General features: G+C 32.9%; 1 protein-coding gene across 1 annotated transcript in view; it reads left to right on the top strand.

Annotated features, from left to right (window-relative positions):
- Positions 1–25,495, top strand: part of LOC131855661 (spectrin beta chain) — a 69,489-nt gene that overhangs the window by 14,036 nt on the left and 29,958 nt on the right. Inside the window, exons 2-5 of the mRNA XM_059206959.1 lie at positions 18,324–18,496; positions 22,413–22,564; positions 24,299–24,472; positions 25,072–25,360. Coding sequence (XP_059062942.1) covers positions 18,361–18,496; positions 22,413–22,564; positions 24,299–24,472; positions 25,072–25,360 — 751 coding nt within the window. The 5' untranslated portion in view covers positions 18,324–18,360. The remainder of the gene's footprint in view (positions 1–18,323; positions 18,497–22,412; positions 22,565–24,298; positions 24,473–25,071; positions 25,361–25,495) is intronic.

Genomic DNA, 25,495 nt, shown 5'->3' with positions numbered 1-25,495 from the left:
AAGCTGATCAACTTGGTAAAAAATGCTACCGTCACGTACTTGCAGTTATGTTTTCTCACTATCTATAGAGTCATATGTACATATGACTACTGTTGGTCGTAGCTTTCCTTAGGTAGGAGTTGCATCACTTGTGACTAGTATGTTAACCTCATCTAATGCTTTCCAGCTATATGCTCATGGTCATCTGATCATTGCTTTGACCGTTCTCTGTCTCTCTCTTAGCAACTATACAGATAAGCAATTTTATTTATGACTCCTGAAATACAGGTACTTTCTATTTCTATACCTTCCTCAGAAGTCAGGGACTTCATAAATCGTTTTATGACATTTAAAAATAGAGAGAGATTGCTTATTAAATTTTTACTATACCAAGGTGATACTAAGAACAAACTTGTTTCTATTAGTCCGTAGTCTCCGCGTGCAGATGCTAAACACACGTATGCAGTTTATCTTTTATATCTAAACATTATCATAATGTGCATGAGATGATTGCACTATTACGATGATGCGCGGAAATCGCGGCTTATGAATCAATTTGTTATTCACGAATAAAAATCTTCACCATATGTGCGCATCTCATCCATGTCTTCTGAGTGAGATTAATATGACTAAGTTAAACTAAAATCTGTTTTTGTGCCCAGATACTACGATATTTGGCAACATCACAATTTTAAAATAAGAGACCATTCTGTGAATAAGTTGGTAAAGTAGAACTCTATAAAGCACTATATTGGATGCAAGTGAGTTAAAAACCCCTACATGCAATAATATAATATATAAAATAAATGTAATGGCCACAGTATAAAGACCCAATCAAACTTTGGAAATTCGCCAACTCAGTCAAATTCCATAAAAATCTCAAAGTCGATATATCTGTTAGATTTCGAAAGTATGATAGAGGAGGCGATACAATTATAAAGGGCGTATAATGATCATATAGAGATTATGTTAAATAATTCTCAGTTCACATTATGAGGTTTTAAAGTTCATTATTCATAATAATACGCTCTTTGAAATAATACACTAGCTTTTTTATAAATTGCACAAGAAATATTACATCGCGAAGCGTGTAATACTCAGCAACATTGTAATCAAAGTCACTAATGGAAAAGTGCGTAACGCACATACATTTTTTTATTAGATATTTTAAAATGCCATAAATTTATTTTGGAACACAACTATTTGGCAATATATGCAATATACCATACATTTTACACTTTTTCCATTAGTAATATCGCTAATAGAATGTTAATTTGTTTTTAGTTTCAGAACAAATTTGAAATCTTGTTTACCAAACTTTTGTGTTTGACTGTATCAGATATCATACATCCATCACAGATAATTGTATTCGATCGGTTTTTACCTTGAAATAGTTAGTTTTTGTTGCTGTTGTGCTAACTTATAATACTTATAAATATGTGTATCTGTAAAGTTCTAAACTAGCTAAGCCCCTTATTTTTCGTATCTTTCTGTTGCCAAAATGTTGATCCATATTTAACAAATCAGTCCTGTAAAAATTTCATCCTACATAATTTCCTAGCCTATTTTACGTAGAACCTTAATATACAAATCGAGATCATTTTCGCCTATATACGATTTTGGCATCGTCGAGAGAGGTAAACACCTTTATTTGCCATAAAATTATTCGTGTTAAGACCCGTTTAAAAAGTTAAATATTTGTAAAAATAAGAATGTCCAACTTATGAACATAATGGTTCTACTTTTGTTCATTCATATGCACATCTCAATTATGTATTTCCTAACGAACAATCAGTGCTTATTGACTATAATGACGCGGAGGCCTATTCATTTGATAGAGCAAACGTTTCACAGGAACAATTTGTCGGTCGTTGGGCAGCAATTTGTCACAATCAGGCCGGTCACTTGATAGAGTCCTCTGTTTTATCAAGTACTTAACATATATGATGTAAGTGGATTGTGCAATAGACTAATAAGGTGGTTTGTAGCTTCGAATCTTGTTGATAACGTACAAATTATAATTGGTTTTAATAATATCGAGCTATATATTATATTTATATATTGTTATGCACTCTAATCTGATAATAGAATGTGATAACGCTGCATGTTATACCCGACATGGAAACATTTTTTCTATATAAACTCAAGCTGAAAATTCATTCTAAAGTGATTAGCTTTAAAGCCTAATTTCAATTTTTTTAAATTATGTCTTTATCCATACGGGATTAATACAAATATTTCAAATTTCATATGTAATAGGTGTGCGATATAATAAAACTGCATGTATATGATCGCTGTCTGTATATTAAATATATGAAACAAACTATTGTTGAGAGACTTTATCAACGTTATAGAACCCAAAACAATGATTGTTAGATTTTTGTTTGTTTATGTTTATGTGCGCACTAAACAAAGAAATGCCTTAACCTATTTGGATGCGGGTTTCACTCACATAAAATTTAGTGCAAGTTTTATTCCAATCCGGTGAAAAAAAAAACAAGTTATACCGAAGTTGTGCGGCCAGCTAGAGTAGAAATAATTTTAGTTCAAATTGTAACATACAATCCATTAATGGTTTGTTGTAAACCCAATACCTACTATGAAACAAATGAATATCTGACTACTTGTATTACCTAAAGGCGTTCCCTGGCATCTTTCTGTTTAACTTGCTCCTTTCGTGTTACACAGCAGTCTCTATATGTCTTTCCGTCGCTATCACATTAGTTTGGTAATGGATTTAAAAGCAGTCGTATTAAATAACTGATTTACTGTTTCCAAACAGCGACTCAGGGCTGGTAAATTATTTGGAGACTATGAGTATAGCGAATTTATTTGCCATTGTCTATAAGTTATCTATACACATAAATAAAATTGGAGTGTCTGTTTGTAATATCGAAATAACCGTTTTTTACTACGTGCATATGGATATAAATGCGGACCATACACCAAAATAACAATTTTTACTATTTTTGTCTGTCTGTCTGTATGTTTGTTCCGGCTAATCGGTGAAATGGCTGGACCGATTTTGACGGCACTTTTATTGGCAGGTAACTGATGTAATAAGGAGTAAATTAGGTTAATTTTATTTTAGAAAAATTCTTTTATTTTAGAATAATGAAAGTTATTTTCCACGCGGACGAAGTGGCGGGGAATAGCTAGTTATAAATATGAATTGTTTGTGCAATGTTTTGAACTTGATAAAAAAATATATTGTAGTAACTTCGCTTCATAACTCGTTTACTACACGACGAGATGATGTAGAGGTTGACGATAAATAAAGCAATTACAAGGTTTGCGTTTAAATATACAACAACAGTGACATGTAATTTGCAAGTTAACCTCTGTTTAACCTCTATTTATTTATATCTGCATTTTTGCAACTTAAATTGTGAATGTTACTGAACGGAGGACATTAAACAATAGATTACTTTTCACTTAATGCGTCGAAATCAATTAAAATGTAGGAGTCGATTTCGCAAATAAAATGAATTGAGTTAATGTGGTATTAAGAATGTCTATGAGCCATATACATTCTAAAAATAATATGTATTAAAATCGACATATATTATTTTAAAATATGGGTTAACATCATACGTTAGCTCCTTAATTTCTAGTCGAGTCCATAATTCATTATCTTAGTTGAAACCTACACGGATTTCTCAATATATAATTTCGGGATTATGCTGATAAATGTGTTTATGTTTCAATTCTATATTTTGAACTTCAAAAAGTATGATAAATATATTATTTTAATAACACATTAAAATAATATATATATCATATATTAGCCATTAAGTCTTAAGTTTTTAGTTGTCAATATATATGATCTATATTTTTTTAATGTATGATAATCAAATGGTGCACCTGCATCTGCGCGAACGGTATACACTGACGGGGCACCAGAGAAGCATCATAAGTTGAGAATGAAGTCAGGTCAGTTAGCATGGTGACAAATTCACCAGGAATTTATCACGTCGGTTCCCAGGGGTAACCGCGTCGAGATCAACTTGACATGATACATTGCTGAGATTACATACATTGAGATTAGATACATTGAATGAGATTATTAGTTCACATTACTAACGATCCCTTCACCCCCCCCCCCTCCCCTATAATATTTTGATATGCATATCGACAGGTGTAAGCATATTTGTATTATCTATTGATTTTATTGAAAGCAATGCTGCGTGCACTGCACAGTGATGCTCAGATTTCGTAGTTAAGTCAACGGGACTTATGAATAATTCATATAATAGCTCTATCAATGCGAATGCTTGGCATACATTCGTCACCTATTTTCTTTTCTTCGAAACACGGTACTAGTTTTTCGAACAAAGCATCTATTCTTCATTTAATGCGGTCTTTTTTTAGTTTTTGCTGTAATTATAAATGTGAAAGCAAATTTGTTTGTTTGTTATCAGCGAGACCAATTATAATGTGCTTTATCATGTTAGTATGTGATATGTGAAGATGAATATAGGTTACTAAGCAGTAATAATAATAGCCCTGGATAATTTACAGAGCGCCATCTATTCCCAAACATAGAGCTTGTGTTATAACTTATAGAAATACCGTGTATCGTGTGAAGAATCTTAACTCGCAACCATCGGAAGTAAGGCGATGTGCTAAATAACTAGACCACAGAAGCTGTTAAAAAAATCTCAATTTAAAATGGAATTTGTGTCATACGAGCTATATTAATTATCATAAATTAATAGAGTCATGTATCATTAGTAAATCTATGTGTTTTACTGTACATATTTTTTTGTAGTGGTTTTGAGATATTGTTGCAATAAATAAATAATATAAATATGTCCATATAAATATACATATTTATACCTCTTTTTCTTTTAAGCTTTTTACCCAATACGAATAAAATTGACAAACAATGAAAAAGTAAAAATATTTCTTATGTAGTTGCAGGTTTTATGAATCATAAATTTTTCTTATTTTTTTTGGGAAATAACAAGTTACGATCTACAAAGACTTTTGACATGATTACAGTTTTATAGTGATTTTGTTACTAAGCCCCATTATTTCTATTTTCCTTGGCAAAACCCCAAGCCATTCAAGATTCGTTGACTTTGTTTATGGGCATTTATAGCGCCTGGTATAAGAATAAAATTCTCCATTCTGCATGATTTGTTCTTTATCTATATACAAATACTTGTTATTTTTTATAACTCTACCATTAAATGACCACTATATCTGAAGATGAATTAACGGGAGTAAACATCAGATGTAAATCTTTAAATGTTTACGTATAGGCATGTCAAAACTGACCTTGTGACTTTATAAAATGAGCACACTTGCTAATGCAAGCGTTTCTATATATATACATAGACTATGTTGTGCATTTTCTTTTTTATGTAACTGGAATGTTAAACAAGCTGACGGCCCACCTGATGAAATGTGGTTATCACCTACAGACAGCAGCATAATGGATATCACGTCACGTGACACTTCTGTCACTCATACCATATCATTCCTGAAGACTATGTATTGTAGTCATGCTTTTAGTACCCCGTAATTTCGTTGCCATATCTGTTTCAAGCCTGGCGACTACAGTATTGCTTACTCGTACTTTGTCAAAATAATAAAACTTGCATTGATTTTTTAAACGATACATGTTTATAAATTCAATGTAAGTTAAGTACTTAACTGCTTTTAATATATTCCAAGACAATCTCCGCCATGACTGTGCTGCGATAGTTTTATAATTTTTATGGGCAATTCTTATTAGTCTGACCTATATAAGGCGATAGCATCATCGCTGTCGAGGTTAAAACTCTTGATCACGTGGGCGTCGTCGGTGCACGTTGTGTCATCTCCTTGCATTTAGATGGTATTTACCAACGTTGATGGTCATTGTATATTTTTTTTATATATAAGATAACGGAATGATGCTTTCATATTCGCATTCGGTATACGCTAGCACGGTATCGGTTAAAAAGGCCAGTAAGATCATATAGAACATTGTTACGAATTCATCAGGTTTTATTTCAGCCTTCGGTGATGTTGGTTTTCAATTATCATTGCACTAAATGAATTGGCATGGGATCGGTTAGGACTTCCTGTCGGATCAACTTACAATTGGATTACTAATTGATTAAGGTGCGTGATGGGATGTTATATAAATAACTAGCTCAAATGCAGTTATATTCGCGGTCAGTTGCAGTTTATCTCTACTTGGTATATTAGCCCACCTACTTAGGTCCAAATCTTTTACTTTTTACGGCATGTATTTTTATATATTTTCCTGACCAGGGAATTTATCAGAAAAAAAGATTATAGATTTGAATTAATCAAACTATGAAAGACCAAGTAAAGAACACTCATACTGTAATAATTATAATCGTACCTATACTTAGTACCAGTATCTGAGATCCAATACCGCGTGCTACATTGGCTCACCGTGCGGTGCATGTGTCGGCATAAAACCGGTCGTTCGCGTACTAACAACAGGCTCGGCCTTCGCCGCAGTTGCCGACGCCCGACGCCGGGGGTGACGTCACCACGCTTATGTCATACCACCAGACTAGCAGCACGTACTCTAACATCGTTTTAATTCCAAAGTAAAGCTCGATAGGTGATATCGTTTCGCTTCGAGCCATTGCTCTTTCTGATGATGCTTGCTGTTGGATGCCAAGACGCGGTCTCGTTTTCGCTTTATGCACTACGGATGTTTTCTTCCAAGAAATGATGATTCGTTCTGCATGACTATTTGACTATGTATACGCCGTCTTGACTGACGCCAGTCGTCTTATTTAGAACAATACGCACCTACTGTTAGATATTGGGCGAATGATTGCCGTATAAATTGCTAATGCGTCACTACTTCATTGATATTGTTTACTACCATCATTCGCAAGTGATGGGGCAATTTTAAGAGTTGAGCTCAATGACTATCTGACTAAATAAGCGACTGACGTGAGAATAGTGGACTTATTTAGAACAATGCGTAAAGCGAACGCGCGATTGTTTAGTCGACCGACATTTATGTCGGTCAAATACTTAAATGATGGTGCGCTCACCGTATAAACGACGTTTGCATGAATACTCCACGGAACATATTCTATGGATTTTGTTTATTATCTTCAAATATGATGGAAAACATCACTCAGTTTAAGATTCTTAAGATAATGCTGACTTTACAGCGAATTTACAGTATAGATTTCTATTTTTTTAAACGAAATAGAGCTCATGTTGTATTCGCTAAAAATTTAGTTTATTAGAGCTGAAATAATTTTAAAATTACAAACCTAAAATTACATATTTATGTACTATAAATTCAGAAGCATCCTTTTAAAATGGTAGAAACTGAAGGTAAAGTAAATAACATTAATTTAATAATTCGAGTCACAAGTTAGTGATAGATAGCATACAATGAGACGTATCCTACTCACAAAGTTCAGTGCCGACCAACACCTACGCGCTGTACTCATTGACTTATCTCACACGGCTAGGTATTTAAAGACGCTGCATGTAATGATATGGCGTGAATTCTATTTTAATATAATGACATAATATACTGATAAATCAATGTTTGGAATGTACGGAATAATAAAGCATGTTCGCAGATAGTGGCATAAGTGTTTTATATAGCACTAGAAACTCCCCGCGATGTTGTCTTTAAAAGTATGCCAAAATGGCTGTATCTCTCAGAAGCGAATATCCTATTTCCTGTCTACATTCATGAAGAATAAGTATAATGTGTGATAGAAGAATATAGAATTGTTGGAGCAGATTATTGGACAGCATTATGGGGGCATATTAAAAACATCGGACGTACTTACTTATCGAAAATAAGAGTTCTGGAATTATTTAAATGAGGGAGAACGGAACCGCTCTTAGTTGAATTCATATATTCGAACTTTGAGACGACATATGCAATTTATTAAAAAATGAGTTTAAAAGGGAACGGGAAGCGGAGGGAAAAATAAGCCGCAAAGATTATTTCTATGAATTTAAATATACAGTTTATAATTTATAGCCAAAATATTCGTGCTAAATCTAAACACTGAAAAAGGTTCTAAGGATCATAATGATGAAATGTATGAATAGGTAGGTGACGTATACTATAGGGAAAATGAAGAAATGTTATTAAATGTTGCAATGTTGTGAGCTCACTAGTTATTAACAAAAAGTTTGTTTAAAATAACGTGCAGTTTTTTTTTAATTTCTAAATCATACTACAACTGTGTATAAAGCCGGATATCCTTTTGCATCTATGTAGCGTCATGTTTCGTGTCAGCGATCATTTTGTTTATTATTTATAACAAGCGGCTGTGGTCGGCATTAGAGGGGAGCGTTTTCACGTGAGGGAACCTTTTGACTACCGGAGCTAATTAGCTGTGCGCCACAGATGCCCGTTCACCGTTGTACTCTTAAATTTTAAATTCAAAGCTAAATACATACGTTAATTAACAATTTATTTGTCAACTAAAGTTAAATCAAGTTGATTAAGTCCCATTACAGCTTTATTAATATCACAGCGATTTATTTTTAAATATGACTGAATAGTGTACGAATCTGCCTTGTTTAATATTAAATACTTCCTTTACATTTCAGAATCTAATTTTAATATACAACAATAGATTTATACATACTTTATGTCAAACTCACGCGAGTTGTGTCGGGCGTGGTTCTATATTTGGGTTAATGGATTCGTCCGCGCACAGCCAGCATGGGAAGTGCCTGTTAGCTAGTCGTCCGTTCTGCTACCTCCAGACCATTTCAATGAGACTTTATTAGAGCTTCTATTTCTTTAGCATAGTCAGAGGAATCAAGTATAGAATCTAATAATTGCTTATCGTAGTCCTGCAAGTATAAAAATTTATAGTCCGAGTTTATTACAAAATATCAGAATTTAATCACGTTATAGCATCACTACTCTAGAGTCTTCAATATTCAATCAATATTCTACGTGAAATTTATTTTTAATCACAACATAGGTCAAATTTCGGGCTAAAATATCAGTTTGAAGTTTTATGGTTTCGGATATTTCTTGATTAGTCATCAGTGAGGTTTTGCTCACATTATGCGTCTAGAGTAAAACCGGTTATATATTTTTAGTAGTTTTCTTCTGTAGTCTCATATAATAATATGCTAATTACGGCATTTGTGATTTTATTTACAAATTGAAGTGATCTCATCTTGATATCACTTTTGCTGAGCTAATGATTCCGTATTGGCGCTATATTTAGATTTGGCCCTGGTCTCGACTGTCGACACTCGTCGGAAGCTGGAAATCGTGTCACTGTTGGAAATATTGTTTAGCTTTAATATTTCGAATTGCATCGTGAATGAAATCTAAATTTCTGGAAAAATAGTATTTTGAATTAGGTAGGTTTTTTCCCGGCCATTTCCTGAACATTTGAACTATTAAATTAGGAAAACTTACCTTGGCGGTTGTAGCATAGTTTGGTAGTTATTTAGCCTATAAACTGACATTGAAAAATAGTTCCATTATGAAAAAGATAAGAATAATGAAAAACAGTTTCTATAATTTCATGTTTTATTGTATACCTACTGATATAAGTACAACAAAGTCGTATACCAATGAGTCAAATTAACAGACTCATTGTTAATTAACAACTATTGCATCACTGAGAATTTACAGTTTAATTTAGCTACATAAAGAGGCTTTTGATAATAAAAAAAGAAACATGAATGGTCGACAAAAAACAAAGTTACCAACTGTAGGTGTGATTACAAAAACAAACAAATGGCAGACTGCGGTTAGTAAGTTAGTAATGCGGTATAGTAGTGTAAGTTATTTGAACAGGGCACTTGTATGCGTGCCAGAGAAAAAAATAACCGTTACTTTACATTACAAAATGAACCCTATTGCTTCATCAATAAAGATTTAAAATAATGCCCATCCATTAATGGCAGTGATGTAAATCGCATTGCATCCTGCGATTCTGAATAGGGATTGTACATGCACATAATAATGAGTCTCCATTATTTGTATGCTTCGATGGAAAGATAGTCTTGTCTACGGTTCCATTATGTGGGTCAATGATTAACGGGGTAATGTAGTATTTATGAACAGTAAATGTTGTCAGCTAGGTAGGGTTTCGGTCAAAAATTTGTTTTAAAATCCTATGTTCTTATCGTTCTGTGTTTCTTTATTAAAGAACTTAAATTTCGTCAAAAGGAGTCTTATCTATTCTCCGCTATGTTTTTGTTTTGGTATATCTTAGTTTTCCTCGGTCTAAATTTATAATAATATGTACTTAAATTATTCGTAGGTAGAAATATGAGGAATGTTAAATTTAACATATTAGTTCCGTATTATTATAATAATTATATTGCAAAATTCCTGAATGTTATTTCTATTATATATTATAATAATTTAACGATGGTGGTATTTATTACAGCATGAAAAAGTAGTGGTATATTACCCACTCAAATATAATAGAACAAGTTATGCAGAAGGAAGCGTGGTAAATTATGTGGTGTTGAATTAGCTAAACGAATGCTCACACGCTTACTACAATAAACTAATGGCGCAATGGTTGCCTCCTTTGTGGACACTTAATATACTTAAGAAAATAGTCATCACGTATGAAGGGGTTACCAACCTTAATCAAATTTTGTAGAATATTGTTGTAGTGTAGTAAAACAAACTTTACTGAAGTTAAGGAGAATAAGGAGATAATTCCGAATGAACATTCTTGTAACATCTCACATTTAATATTGTGATTGTTTCATTGCCAACAAAGTACCACACGCTGCCTAACGTTTTTTTAAACCAAACTGGTTAGATGCGAAGGCTGTTGACTTTGTTGAATAACAGATGGCCTATGATTAAGGCTTACGTAACGCAAAAGTAAACGCGAAACGAGAGCTGTACTCGTACGTAATTGCGCTAGACTTATAGACTGGTTTTACCGGATACTTGTAGTACAATAATGTTATGTATGACGTTAACAACAGCAATATAAAGTATAACTTATCGGAAGGAAACTCTTCTTTATATTGAACCAAAGAGGATTACAGACTTCAAGTGACCACCTACATCCGATCCATCATTGTAATTGAAAAATTGTGGGGCGATATAGTATATTTCTGTAGTTATAGTTTCGAAGTCTATAAGGACTTGGATAAACTACTAACTATTATGATGTAAAGAGAACTTCGTGGTTCTATACAAAGGAAATCGCAATGATCAAGAAAAATTTGGAACTTTGCTCACGTTCTTGCGGCTTATAAAGTATCAACTAAAGAGTACAAGTCTCTTACAAGTGCAAAATTTGTTATTATGCATATTAATAATAAATTAACATAATAAATTGTTTGGGATATAATAAAGTCGATGTTTACAGTTATAAGTAGACTATGACTACGCGTATTGTCCACCGATCTCCTCGTAAAGCTGTCTAGCGTGATATCTAGTCGTTTTGTAGACAAAATATTATACTAGGGAGGCTATACGGAAAATAATCACGGGATCGCACGATCGTCATCAAATTAAATATTTGAACCTTGCGTTATACATATATTTGATGAATAAAATTAAAAACGAAATAAAGTTTCACTTAATGAATTGATTAGTCAAAAATATTTATCAGGAACTCTACTTTTATGTTGTACCATTTCGCATTGAATTTATTAGGTAGTACAAGTCAAACTAAAGTTGATTGAACCATTCGTTACGATTTATTAAACATTGTATATTGAGTCTGACAAATTTGTTGCTTGATAGTATCTTAGGCATGAGGTCTCCTGTAGTCAATAACTCATCTGAAGCATGAAAGTTGTCTGGATTTGAATCAGTATATTTTAACCGTTCAAGCCAATTGCCTTTGTTGCTTACCAACTTTTGTTGCTTTTTCCGGGCATTGCCATTTATACTTTTGTAGTCTTTTTTGCAGTGAAGAAACGTGATGATTGGTTCAAGCGTGTAAATTATTTCTGAGTAGAAAATTTCTACTCAGAAAACGCAAACAGAAAATTTCATCATCCTTTTGAGTTTAAAGACACATTGCAGTTATAAACGATATATGTTATGTATTGAAATTTTATCTAAACTAATCTTGTTAAATTAAAAGAACTGTTTTAAAGTAAAAGATTAATAAACCTATTATAAAAAGTCGCCTATAGAAAGCAATATTATCAGCTGGTAACCTACGCAATATTCAAGATCAAAAATATTAAAGATTCTTAGAAAAATTATACTCCTAAGCCAGGGCGGATCGCTACTCTGAGGCAATGTGTATTTTTTAACATGATAATATTAATTTACATAGAATATCTTTGACATTTATAAAGAGGAATACGCATCATAAAATTGTATTCAATCTGATGTCATATTTTCTCTTCTGTCGTTATAGTGGGATTTTATAGTGGCTCCTTGATTACACTTTGTATAGCCGCAACGCCATGGTCTATGGAGGCGTTTAATGGGCATGGTGTGTATCGACGACGCCATGTCTGCCCGTCGCGGTCGATGACCTCGCCACCTTCAATAACTCGCACTTTGTCCGACTTTTGTAGCTTTTTCTTTGGCGATAATTGATCGTCCAATCTAGGTTTATTGTGTTTCTTTAATAATATGTCCATGTATATATAGTATTAAACTTGCCTTTGGTCGTTTACCGCAATATATTTAATTGTGCTGAAGAACATTTTGACTTGGCTTGGGCAAAACAACGTTTGCTTTGTCTATTACTTTTATTATACATGTATGTTATTTAATTAAGAACCTAGTAATATATACTATATCAGTATATGCACATACAGTACATATACTTTTGTATTTCTTTACCGTTGAGGTGTAATTATGCTAATCGCAAGAACATACGGTTACTGGAACTTATGTAACTTCAACTGTCAGATAAGATTTTATGTAAAATGACGCTATTGCGCATCAAGGTCTCCGCTCAAGTTGTATTACATATATTCGTATTTATAAATGTCTCTTAATTTAAGTAACTAAGTTCACTGCATATGCCCTTTTTACATTAAGACGATCTAAATCAGTATCTACACTAGAATTCAGCACATGTAATGATCTGCAAAAGGCCAATCAATCAAGTCTTATGTTAAATGCCTTAAGTATGTATCTGAAGTCTGTTTTCTAGAAGTAGAAAGTAAGTAGAAATACTGTTTTCCTATTAGATCCGTATTAATTAAAGTTACTCGTATGTTTACGATTATCATATCACATGTATTAATCCGTTATTATTGCTATTATGCAATTACAATTCTTCCATTCAAAAAGATTTTTTGTTGTTCCTAATAAATCTGCCATTAGTGACTCCTTAATTGGTCAAGTACGTCAATGTAAATCATTATTATTGCTATGTTCTAAAATCTTTAGGCTTCTTTTATGTTTTTATTGATTTTGTAAATCATTATGTATACATGTTTGACTTTCCATTCTGTACTGGTCCATCTATCGGGAACAATCATGCATGACGTGACGCATTTGATTACGTGATGGAAAGTATGGATATCTCCCGCTATATTTCTTGTAACATTCAAAATTGAGAAAATCTGAATAGTAAAATGTATTCTTCAATTTTTAAATGTTTTTCAATGTAAAGCTATGGTAATGTTGATCGATTTTCTTGATACATTAGGTTCCACTTTCAATTCTTGAGTGTTAAATGTATAAGCTTCCCAAAAGTATAGATATATTTCTTGTACCATATAAAATTGAGAACCTTAAGGAAAATTTTTCCTTAAATCTTTAAGATTTTCATAGCAGTGTTGATTGATTTTTTTAATAGATTTTATTCTACTTCCAAATTTACAAGCTATCTCATTCTTTTGTCTTTTATAAAATAACTGACTTTTCAAGGAATTTATCATAGTGATTCCAATGTTCGTCACAAAAATACCCATTAAGTTATTTGATCTCGTAGTGTAGCGTTAAGTAGAGACAAACCATTTAATAGACTGTTAATCATTCATAAAACATAATTACTTAATGAGTATATTTATGAACTATATTTATATTATGCAACGTTCATCTTCATCAGAAAACCGTTGTTATAACAGTTTTTTGACTCGAGACTCAGATAACAAATTCCACGTAATTAATATTTTTCTCAATTAGTACGATGTTGTAACTTGTATCAGATGCAGCTGCCTAATGAGTACATACTCTCAGAGAAGATCCTATTACTGAGCCTGTTGTTAATTATCTAGATTGTTATCAGAAGTCGGTGATCTAGAATTTAAGATGAATTGCGTTAAGATTTCACACGAGATAGAGTTTAGAATATATGATTACAATGTTAATAATGTTGCAAAATTAAATAGGTAAGTTTAACTGCCCAGCAATGAATCGTCATCTATAATGGTCTCACTGCTGGATATGGGTCACAGTTACATAAAATGAAAAATAGCAAATGACTTTAACTATAATTGCCAAACTAAGCAGGTCTTTTGGTGTTGGGGTGGTGTTTTAAGTTTTCTTTCTTTTGCACAGATATTATATATTTATGCTTAGTTTCTCTACTTTGCATGCATACTAAAATTAATGAAGCAACACTTAACGTTGCATCTAAGATCGGGAAGAAGCCAGAAAGACTTATACCTAAAAACATATTCGTCTCTTAGTAAGTAGATGTGTAAAATATTCAGGAGCTATATTCGATTCACATAGTTAAATCGTATGAATGGTTATATTAGATAATGGTTTTCCACCATAGTTACCAAGTCTATTAGAGATATAACCTTCATCAAGCGGGGCTATTGGCACAATAGCTGTCACAGTAGAAGGTCGTCACTGCCGAACGGTTAGGTACCTATTGCGGCATCGTATTATCTATACAAACCGAATCTAAATTAGACACTAGCGACTATACTGTATTGTTCATGAAAACGACAAACGACTTCAAGCTACAATCAAAGGTTTCGTCTCTTTCCTTCTAGATAGACTATTTTTACTTACATCCAAAAAATTCGGGCTAAGTAAACATATAAAACACTTTTAGTATTTTGTTTGTTAATTTATTTGCAGCCTACTTTATTTTTAGTAATACTCTTTCTTCTGAGGTTGTAAGATATTGCGTTTCCGGTAAGACCGCCTTTTGCACGTGTTACTTTTTATAATCTTTTGTTTCTTTTTTCCTGTATCTACTTCTAATACAATATAATGCTTTATATATATGTAATTTAATTATTTAATTGCTACTAGTGGGCGTATTATCAATTTGTAACGCATTCGAAAGCCTCTTCGCATCGTCTCTGTAATGTTTTATTCAATGTCTTAATTTCAGAGCAGCTATAAAACATATTAACGCACAGTGGCGTTAATACTTCTAATTGCTATGAGGAGCGTATGAAGGAAGGGTTAAATTAATTATTATCTGACCTCTAGATGAGTCATATCGTTATCTGAACAGTATGTAGCTATATCTTGCGTATTTACTCGACCTAAATACAACATAGTTATAATGGAATAGCAAAGTAACTGATTGTCCACCTGATGGTAAGTGGTAACTGTCGCTTTCGTTCGCCATTCCAATTACATAAGAAAATAATTGCATGCGGTGGAGTTTGAAAAGTAATATTTTTCTTTAATTTTAGCACAGAACAAATAGTGATTTAAGACGGCGGTGCATTATCAGTTTAGTAAATATAACAGTTAGGTAACTATCATAACAACATTATCATCTTAGTTTATTGTTTAAAAAAGTTTTTTTGTGGATTAAACTTGACTTTACAGTATTACGTTTATGTATATGTGCCCACGTAATATGTATTTAACTTAGCAATCATAAACGAGTATGAGAATATATTTTTAGCATCGTCTATTAGAGTAAATGAGATCATAAGATGTGGGTTTGGGCCGTTCAAAGAAAACCAAGTTACAAATGTAATATGGGCCGTCGTAAATTTGTAACTAACCATCATAACGAATAATTTTTATTTTACTTCACACCAGGGGTAGGGGGATAGAACGGCGTGCCATTAACTTCTGTCTTTACATATAATGACAAACTCGGTGCATTAATCGATATGTATTTGTATTATGTATTCACATAAAAATATATTTTGCTATTTTATCAGTTGTTTAATACCCATAACAGGCTCTGTTTAGCTTGGAACTAGATGACACTGTGCATTATCTAAGCTTCTTAATATTATTATTATTCTTATTTCTTTTTGATTTTATCACTCGCCTCATGATGTTGACTATTCCTTCAAACAACACACGATTAATTTAACCATGATAGGTTGGATGGCCAGGGTATCAAACACAAATTGACAAATTACCACCAGGCCATCTGAGGACCGTCAGTTTATTTGCTATTATGATTAGTAAAAAAGTGAAAGTTTTACTAAAACATTCTCATAATTTTACCTGCATAGTTTTACTGCAAAACGATCTATTTCATTAAGGTGCGCCGATAACTAACTTTACTTTCGTATCTTATCTTATCAAATTCAGACTGTAACTCGGAAACATAAGCATTAGTTATTTTATTGTTAGTGCAGTTTTGTGGAAATTGTGACCAAGTGTAATTCATAATCGATGTTCCGTCCCATTTATAACTGGTTGTTATTGTTTATAATCCAAGGTAAATACTTAATTAATATGACCTAATCAAATTTATATTGCTTTCGATTCATATCTTGCGACAATACAGTATTGCTGTTGAATTTTAGGTCTATGTCATTATAGTGAAAATTCGTTACACTATAAATGCCGTTTTCTAATCTAGAAAGTGTCCTAGGTTGTCACACAGCAAGATTATTAGAAAACCAACAGCTTACAATCCAATACATTAAACTACTATTATATATAATTTTTCTGTAGTATATTTCTACAGAGAGCTAATAACAGATTTTTTGAGAGAACTTAAAAATAAAATATCTAGTTCAAAACTAAGCAGCTGTACTGTATCTGTAACAAATGATACTTATTTTTTTTTATATACATGTACGCATGCTATAATATATAGTTTAATCACTTATCATTGATAAAACCTAAATTGTTTATAAATTTACACTGATGATGCCATTAAGGGCGTAACCGGGCAATTTAACTATAATACATGTCTGTTGTACTCAGCACAGTTAGTTGTTATTAGGTTTTCAATTACGATTAAGAATACACTTATGTATTCTTTCTGTTTTGTATATATTATGTTATTTTTCTTAATCGTAATTGAAAACCTAATACCAAATAATAAATAGAAAATAATAAGAAAGCAAGTGTGTAGTAATGATAATTAAAAATAAAGTAACATTTAAAGTTTTATTCTTATTTGTGTAATAAAATATGCATAATTGAAAATCTATATTATTTGTCGCATGCAAGTTAATGTCTTCCCAAAAATATATTCCAAATCCTCTTCCCAGAATAACGGAAGTCCTGTCTAATGAATGAATCAGTCTGCTTTATTGACATTATACAACATAGGGGGAAATAAACAAAACAAATACAGAAGACAGTTAAATACACATAACTAGTTAAGTACAATAAATAACACAGTTATTATTTATTGAAATAAACAATAACTAACACCCTTCAACTAAACAACATAAATTTAGTTAATAAATTTAATTAAATCTATGAGTTAATTTAGGACATGATCTATGTGGCAATTCTAGCATTCACTGCTGAACATAAATTATTTTACTTTCACAATTATAATGTTACAATTTTTTTTAAATTAATTTTTATAGATAGTATTAAATAGATATTAAAAAAATAACGTCTCTGGACAATTCATACAAATCTATATAGTCCCAATGATTAGCACAGCTTGTGTTTATGTATCCTAGATAACGGATTTAAATACATAGATACATTTTGTAAATACATAATATACATACAATACGATACAAATAATCGTATTGAATACTTGTGTCTTGGTCAATTAAACTCCGATTTTGTCGAGTAGTTTTGTCTTCTCGATGAAGGCAGGTTTTATTGGTGGAATAAATACGAGCATGTTGGGTGTACATTTATTTGCAGACTTCATCCGCTTACTAAGTTACTAAAGGTACCGGGTACTTATTATGACTAGTACGTGCTAAATTTCATTACGATTACTTGAACTGGTAAAGCACGAAACATTTTTGTAGTAATTTTTTTTGTACGACCTAATCAATGTATGCTAGCAAGAGCAAGGAAAATGACAAAGAAACTTGCCTGTTGTTTTTTTTAAATGTTGGATTACTAAATACTAAATAGAACCAATTCAAAGGAGTAAAATAAATATAAATAAGTAATTATAATAGTTACTGGAATCACAAAATGAAACAACGAGTGATCAGAGCAAACCAGTCCCTACAAGTATAACGGATGAGCCAGCCATTAGAAGTAGTAGAGAGGAAACGGTAACTAATGACTGTTTTTCCGTTGCTTTCAGATATTTGAGTGTGGCGTGGTGAGGTTGGTTGGTCGCCATGACGACCGACATCTCGGTGTCCCGCTGGGACCCGTCCATCGGCCACGGACAGGAGATCATTGATGACTTCGAATACGATGGCGGCAATTCGTCGTCGAGGCTATTCGAACGATCGCGCATCAAAGCGTTAGCAGGTAATACAACAATACCTTTTTTTGAATTGGAGAAAATCTCCTATGGATACCCGCTACGGGGGAGGCAAGCGGGTACTGCGAGACTCATACTCACTAAAAACTTCAAGATGTCCCTCATCCAACGCCATGTCCCGGAGTCGCGGTATTCATGTCAGTCCTCCGTGACTCCGACGGCGGTGGCTCTGCGGGTTTCGTCGTAGGTAATAAAACAATCTAAACTATCCTAGTCAAATTATGGACGGACGGATACTGTAGGATTCTCATCCACTAAAACCTCGAGGTTATAACACATCGAGGTTTCCGCGAGTTTAGGTCACCGTGGGTTGCGAACCCTAAATTAAAAACAAAGATTTGAAGTTGGACACATCAGGACAATTCAGTTTAAAAATGACGCAGTAACAGAGTTGCTATAAACTCTGTTACTGCGTCATTTTTGTCCTGTTAAATTAATATGTAATGAAAATAGACATGAAATTGAAGTAATTAAAATAATCATATTTTTAATAAAAGTATTTGATAAAATTATATATTTATGATTTTAAAATACAAATAAAATAAAACGAATTTTAAAATTCTAAAACCCGGGACTCTTCTAGTTACCTATTCAGGACGTCTCAGGTCACTACAAAACTAGAACATGTCCTGGGAATTATGACGGTTGACTACTTTAGTCTAAAATTTATTATTAACCTAGGGATATGGTTTGCTTTTCGAAGAAAATTAGGGTATAACTCGCTATATAAAGTATTGTAGAAGTACGTAGTCTAACTTCAATTACAACCTGAATTTTCTTTTGAAATGTAGTAAACAGTACGCCTTCTACCTATATAGGTACTTCCCCGTGCTTTATACATATATCTAAATACCTACAAAACGTTTTTGTTATCGCGAGTAAGGCGGACTATGACTTAAAAGTGTACGAGAAATTATAATATTTTTCGTTAATTACCAAGTAATGCTATAATAAAAAATTGTTAATAGTAGAAGAATTATTTAAATAATAAAGAATCTTTTTATAAATTTTATTTTTATTTTTTTGCCTATTATATTTTTCTAACTTTAACTTTATACCGCACGTATTGAAGATAGTATTTTTTTTTCTGCATTGGTTATTTTAAAAACCGTCCACTTTTATAAAGTCACAGTGTTTTGTGTATAGTTTTTTTTTACTATTAAATTTGAGCGCGTTTATGAGCAATTTTACCTGAGGATCGTCCCGTAACGTAACGAATTTTGCTAAGAAGCAATATGGAAATCGGAGAATAAAAAGTTTATTTCATAATATATTGATGACGTCACTTTGCAGTTTGTATGAGGGTTTGAAAAATTATTTTCATTTTACCTTACCTTCTATGGAAAATATTTAGTTTTATAAATATTTCACTGATTTTAAAATTGGTATTCGTTTCAAATTCAAAAATTTAAACGTTTCTCTATTTCACTATCTATTAGTAATACGTAATTAATGTTTTTATATGACAACATTACAATTTACATTAATGTATTTTATCACTCGTTGGTTTTCCGTTTTCCTATATCAATGGGATTGTAAACATTTGGCACGATCACTACAGTATCAACGTTGTTCAGTTTTGTCCAGACGTAAAATCTTACATAGTTCTTTTTATCAGTGATGTTGTAACTGTATTGATATCTCGATTTAAACCTTCGTTTAATCTCGTGTTTACTAACCTCCGTGTATGACGCCTCCGAAAGTTATATATTCGCACTCCAAGCAAGTAAATTTTATTCCATGTGCAAGCGAAATAATTTGTCAATATAATTACATAGTCCGGTTCTAGAGTTGTCGACACCTGGAGTTAGTATCGAATATCCTTGTTCTGCGGGCCAGTTTGTATTTTGTCGCTCTAATTGTTCCCGTTCTTTCGCCTGTGAGGCGGATCAGTCAGTCGCCAGTCGATATTGGTGACATGACATCCGCAGAGTGCTACGATCTGATCAAGAGAGGTGTTAACAGCCAAGTGCCCGGCTTGGAAGCGTACTATGACAAGGTCGTAGTTGAGCTCAGAGGTTCGTAGTGTCGTGATAAGATAGTGCGATGCTCATTGTTACATGTGACCTACAATTTTACACGTTTTTAGCATCGTTCTCGTTATTGTAAATTGTTGTTATCTTATACAAACAATCACGTACGTGCTTGAGTTTTAAAGACTTGTTGGTTTCTAAAGGTGTAATGTATGGTTCAAAACGTTCCATTGCCTATTTTTTTATACATGATGGCTTTAATATAATCTGGAAAACCGTATTGGTATACTCTTGAGAAAACAGTTCTCATGTTGTTAGAAATTCACATTTATGTACTAGATCTTAATGTCATATCTGCTTCTATTGTATGTATCTAAATTACTTTTAGTGTAAATTGCCATGATTAAATTTCGGGTCAATATTCCTTCATAAAATTTAATCTGAATAGGTTTTACAATAACGTTGTATATTTAGTATTTAATTGCAGGAGATATTTTACTGTCAATTAGTAAGAAGTAATGTCATAGAAGATATGTATTTATTTTTAAATAAATTGAGAATTTTTGATATAGTATTTCTGTCTCTATCTATGATTTAGACGCAAAAAAAAACAGTTTAGTTTTAGCGATCAATTTGTTAGGTAAAGTAAAATTACAACTATTTAAATTGTATAACTATTTTTCCTGTACTGTTTGATCCAGGATGCTATTTATATGCTATGGAACAAATAATAATAATTTTAAAATTATTAATTCTTTAATAGTTTACCTCTTGCATCCAGCACCACTAAGCGTTCCGCTCCATAGCATGCGAACAGCAATCCGATACGCGGATCAAATTGCATTATATTAGTTTCGGAAAATCAACACCAAGGGTTGCATTGTGTGGGAGTTGTTGCGATGGCACTGATCACTGCGGACGGCTGCAAGGATCCACCACTAATCAGTGCAGCCTCGAAGCCGCCCATCTGGTCCCCGCGCCGTGGTCGTCCACACTGGCGGTTAATGTGTTAACAATCCCTTTTCTATTAAGTTTTCTAATCGTTATTTTTTAAAATGCACATTTATTATGTAAATTTCTTACTGTCACAACCAGGTCCGTTGCTGTTTTTCATGATTGATAGATTTTTTATGATGATGTAGACTTATTTATTAATTTATTGTACGTAACTACACGATTGATTTTTGCTTGCATTTATTTTTAATAAGTATTAAAAATAAATGGCAAATCAATTATTATTAATTAGTCGAAATATATAGTAGAGAAAATTCTTTAATCGTTGTATCTTTCTGTCTACCCCGTAAATGACCTGGCGTGAAGATATGTAATAAGATAAATAAAATAAAAAAGAGATTTATGCTACCTTCCTGTTGAATTTACTTTCTATTACCTAATCTTATTACTTTTTGCCTATTCAATTAATTCGTTATTTAAGTGTAAGCAAGTACGTTTAAGTTAAACGCAGTTTCGGTAATATTCGTCTCTATGGTGCAGGTCATCTTAAATATCCCTATATGTCCCATTTCACGCGCCCTTATTAGGATCAAGATCAGTTCCAACTCTTTTCGTCTCTACAGCGCAGGCCTCCCCTAAACATCTCTATATGTCCCTTTCACGATTATATTTTAGATTATTTGATTTAGATAATAATACGTAATAATAATATTTATTGCCAGAACAAAAAACACATATACATTTGATTTCGTACACCGTTTGTTGAACAAAAACTATATAAAAAAATTCACTTAAACCACGTATAAAATAGCAACAGTAGTACCTCATACTGCGTATTTTGGGAAAAAGAGGCTGACTCAGCCGATGCTGTGAGCGTAACGTTTACGTACGTACGCTGAACAGCGCTGATTTTCAGCTCCAACTCTTTGTGTAGTATGAAGATAGATGTATTATTAAAAGTATGATTTGATTTCAGACGAACGAGAAAGTGTACAGAAGAAGACTTTCCAGAAATGGGTAAACTCACACCTGGTGCGTGTGGGTTGCCGCATCGGCGACCTTTACGTGGACATGAGGGATGGGAAAATGCTGATCAAGCTCCTCGAGGTGCTCTCCGGAGAGAGATTGGTGAGACAAATATACATTTTATATTCAATACCTACGACTCGAGCCTGCTCGATGCGTGCATTACAAATGCTAGAATTTTTCGATTATTCTGTATTATAATATCCGTGTAAACCTTCCTATTAAACCACTCTATCTGTTGCTGAAAACGGCATTAAAACCAATTACGTAATTTTAAAGGTTGAAGAGTACAGACAGCGTCGGCAACTTTGTTTTATAATATGTAAAGATAAGTAATTTTAAATAGTCTTTTTATTGTACCATCAAATTAGAATGTAAATTCAAGACAAGAAGAACGAGAAAGATACTTGCCTATTGTTACTGTAAAAAATATGTTTAAAGTTTGTGGATGAGACTTTATTATTTTAAGAATTAGGATTCGATGTCGATGGCACTCTGGCAACTAACAACATTGAAACTAAATTCGAATATGGCTTCCATAATCGGCTTATTACGCATTATAATTAGTGATAAGTAATTTAAATAATACACACTACAATTTAGGTATATACGAGTATAACAATAAGAAGACTGTGGTATTATAGCATATACATATATATGTATGATATCTTAATTTCGTTATCCTGCTAAATATTGGTATCATTGTATTCCTATAACTTTGACCAAGACAAAGTTATAGGTATATAATGATACCAATACCAATACTAAGATCAACGAAAAAGTTGGTATCGTGGAAAATGGCAAGAGCTCCACCGACAAGAGCATGGCTCTTAAATTATGAATGAATGAAACCTATAAGCAAAACCTTTTGTTCACAACTTTAATCATATATTATAAATCCATCGAAACTTAAACCCAGTAGAAAATTAATAAAATATTTTTGGTGTAAGATCTTCATTGATAAAAACGGCATCGCATACCTCTTATTGCATAACTTCCCGTTGGTGCGTTTGTCTAGAACACTTACTAAGTATTCAAGGCGGTTCAGATGTTAAAATTAGTCGAACACCAACAGAAATTAGGGCAAGTGATGTTAACACGGAGTAACATTGTAGCAATAGCTATGTTTTATAGACCACTAATATGTTTATACAAATTATTACACTTATGCTTCATACATTTAAAACTATATAAATTATCCTGACACTCAAAAGTGTAACCAAAAGTAGAGTATTACATGTATTCGACAATAGTTTTTCATTTATATCGAATATTACTTTTTGACCGACTAGTAATTTGTTAGTATTTGTTACATTAAATTTATATATGAAACCACCCACGAAGCCGTACGCTTCGCATAGATCTATAATACATATATAGGTCGGAATAGCTGTATATATATATTTTTTTTATTTTTTCCGATGTACTTAAAAATATATCAAAATCCGTTTGTGGTTCAGAAGAAGTAAGCGAATCAACTTCAGGACAAAATAGTTACTTTTTTAATGGATTGCATGGAATGATGTACCCGCCTGTGGTAACGGGCACTGACAGTGTTGTGAGCCATTATTATCAGATCATAATCAGTTCGCCCATCACTACAAATTCAACACGTATTAACCGCGATGGTAACATCATGGATGGTTCATAGTCTACAGTAACAATATACCATCAGATGGACCGTATGCTTGTTTGCCAAACTCGTAATATAAAAAAAAGGGAAAACCGAGGGTAAACATGGTCCCTATAATAGCACTAACTTCCCACAGCGACTTTCCTTCAATAATATTTATAGGCAAAATTGCGATATAATAATTATGTATATTTTGTTTATAGCCTCGCCCGACCAAAGGCAAGATGCGAATTCATTGCCTGGAAAATGTTGACAAAGCGTTGCAGTTCCTGAGGGACCAACGCGTGCACTTGGAGAATATGGGATCACACGACATCGTCGACGGTAACCCGAGACTCAACCTCGGTCTCATCTGGACGATTATCCTTCGCTTCCAGGTAAATTATACATCTTCATCAGTCCTAAAGAATAGTAATACTTGCGTGTTTTTTTAATAATGATAATGGCATGGTACATTCGCTGGGCTAACTGTATATACTAGCGCGGCATAAGTAGATGATGATAAGATGAGCGTAAGGTCAAGACAGTTAGCCCATGGTGACAAACTCACTATGAATAAACCATGATGGTTTACAGGGAGGACCACTTGCAAGTCGACCTGACATATGGGGTTACTACTAATATCTGCCAAAAAATGGCAATATATATCAGTATATTCTTATTTTTTTATTGTTAACTACTCTGGAACAAATGTGATACAAAACATATGGCATTTCTCTCATAAAGAGTTCATCATCATCTGCTTCTTCCTTATCCTATTTATTTGGGGTCGGCGTAATATGTTTTTCTGTTCTATTCAACCCTGTAAAGAGTAGCTCTCATAAAGAAAAGAGTTAATAATGGTCACTAAAATGTCATGTGTTTAGGGTTCATAAAGTAGATCAATGGATGTCTTAAAAACATTTATAGTTTTTAAATTATTAATCTTTGCAGTGCTATTAACATTTAAATATTCTTATTATACATAATATTACAGATCCAAGATATCACAATTGAAGAGACGGATAATAAAGAGACAAAATCAGCAAAGGATGCATTGCTATTATGGTGTCAAATGAAGACAGCCGGTTATAACAACGTCAATGTACGTAACTTCACGACCTCCTGGCGAGACGGGTTGGCGTTCAACGCGATTATACACAAACATCGACCAGACTTGATACAGTTTGAGAAACTACATAGAAATAACTCGATGCATAACTTGAATAATGCCTTCAATGTGGCCGAGGACAAGCTTGGGCTAACTAAACTGCTCGATGCTGAAGGTAAGACAAGTGACTTGATAAAATAAAAAATATAGAGAAGGTCGTAACGCTTCCACTAACGCAATCTTTTTTTAACAACTATTCTAATGCTGTTGGTCGTAGCTGGCCTTTACAGCATTACAGAACGATAGGGGG

This window comes from Achroia grisella, unplaced genomic scaffold (genome assembly GCF_030625045.1).
Source record: "Achroia grisella isolate CSIRO2021 unplaced genomic scaffold, CSIRO_AGI_Agris_v1 utg146, whole genome shotgun sequence".
Taxonomy (NCBI): Eukaryota; Metazoa; Arthropoda; class Insecta; order Lepidoptera; family Pyralidae; genus Achroia; species Achroia grisella.
The sequence above is the reverse complement of the archived record's forward strand: the minus strand, read 5'-3'. Positions and strand labels throughout refer to the sequence as shown.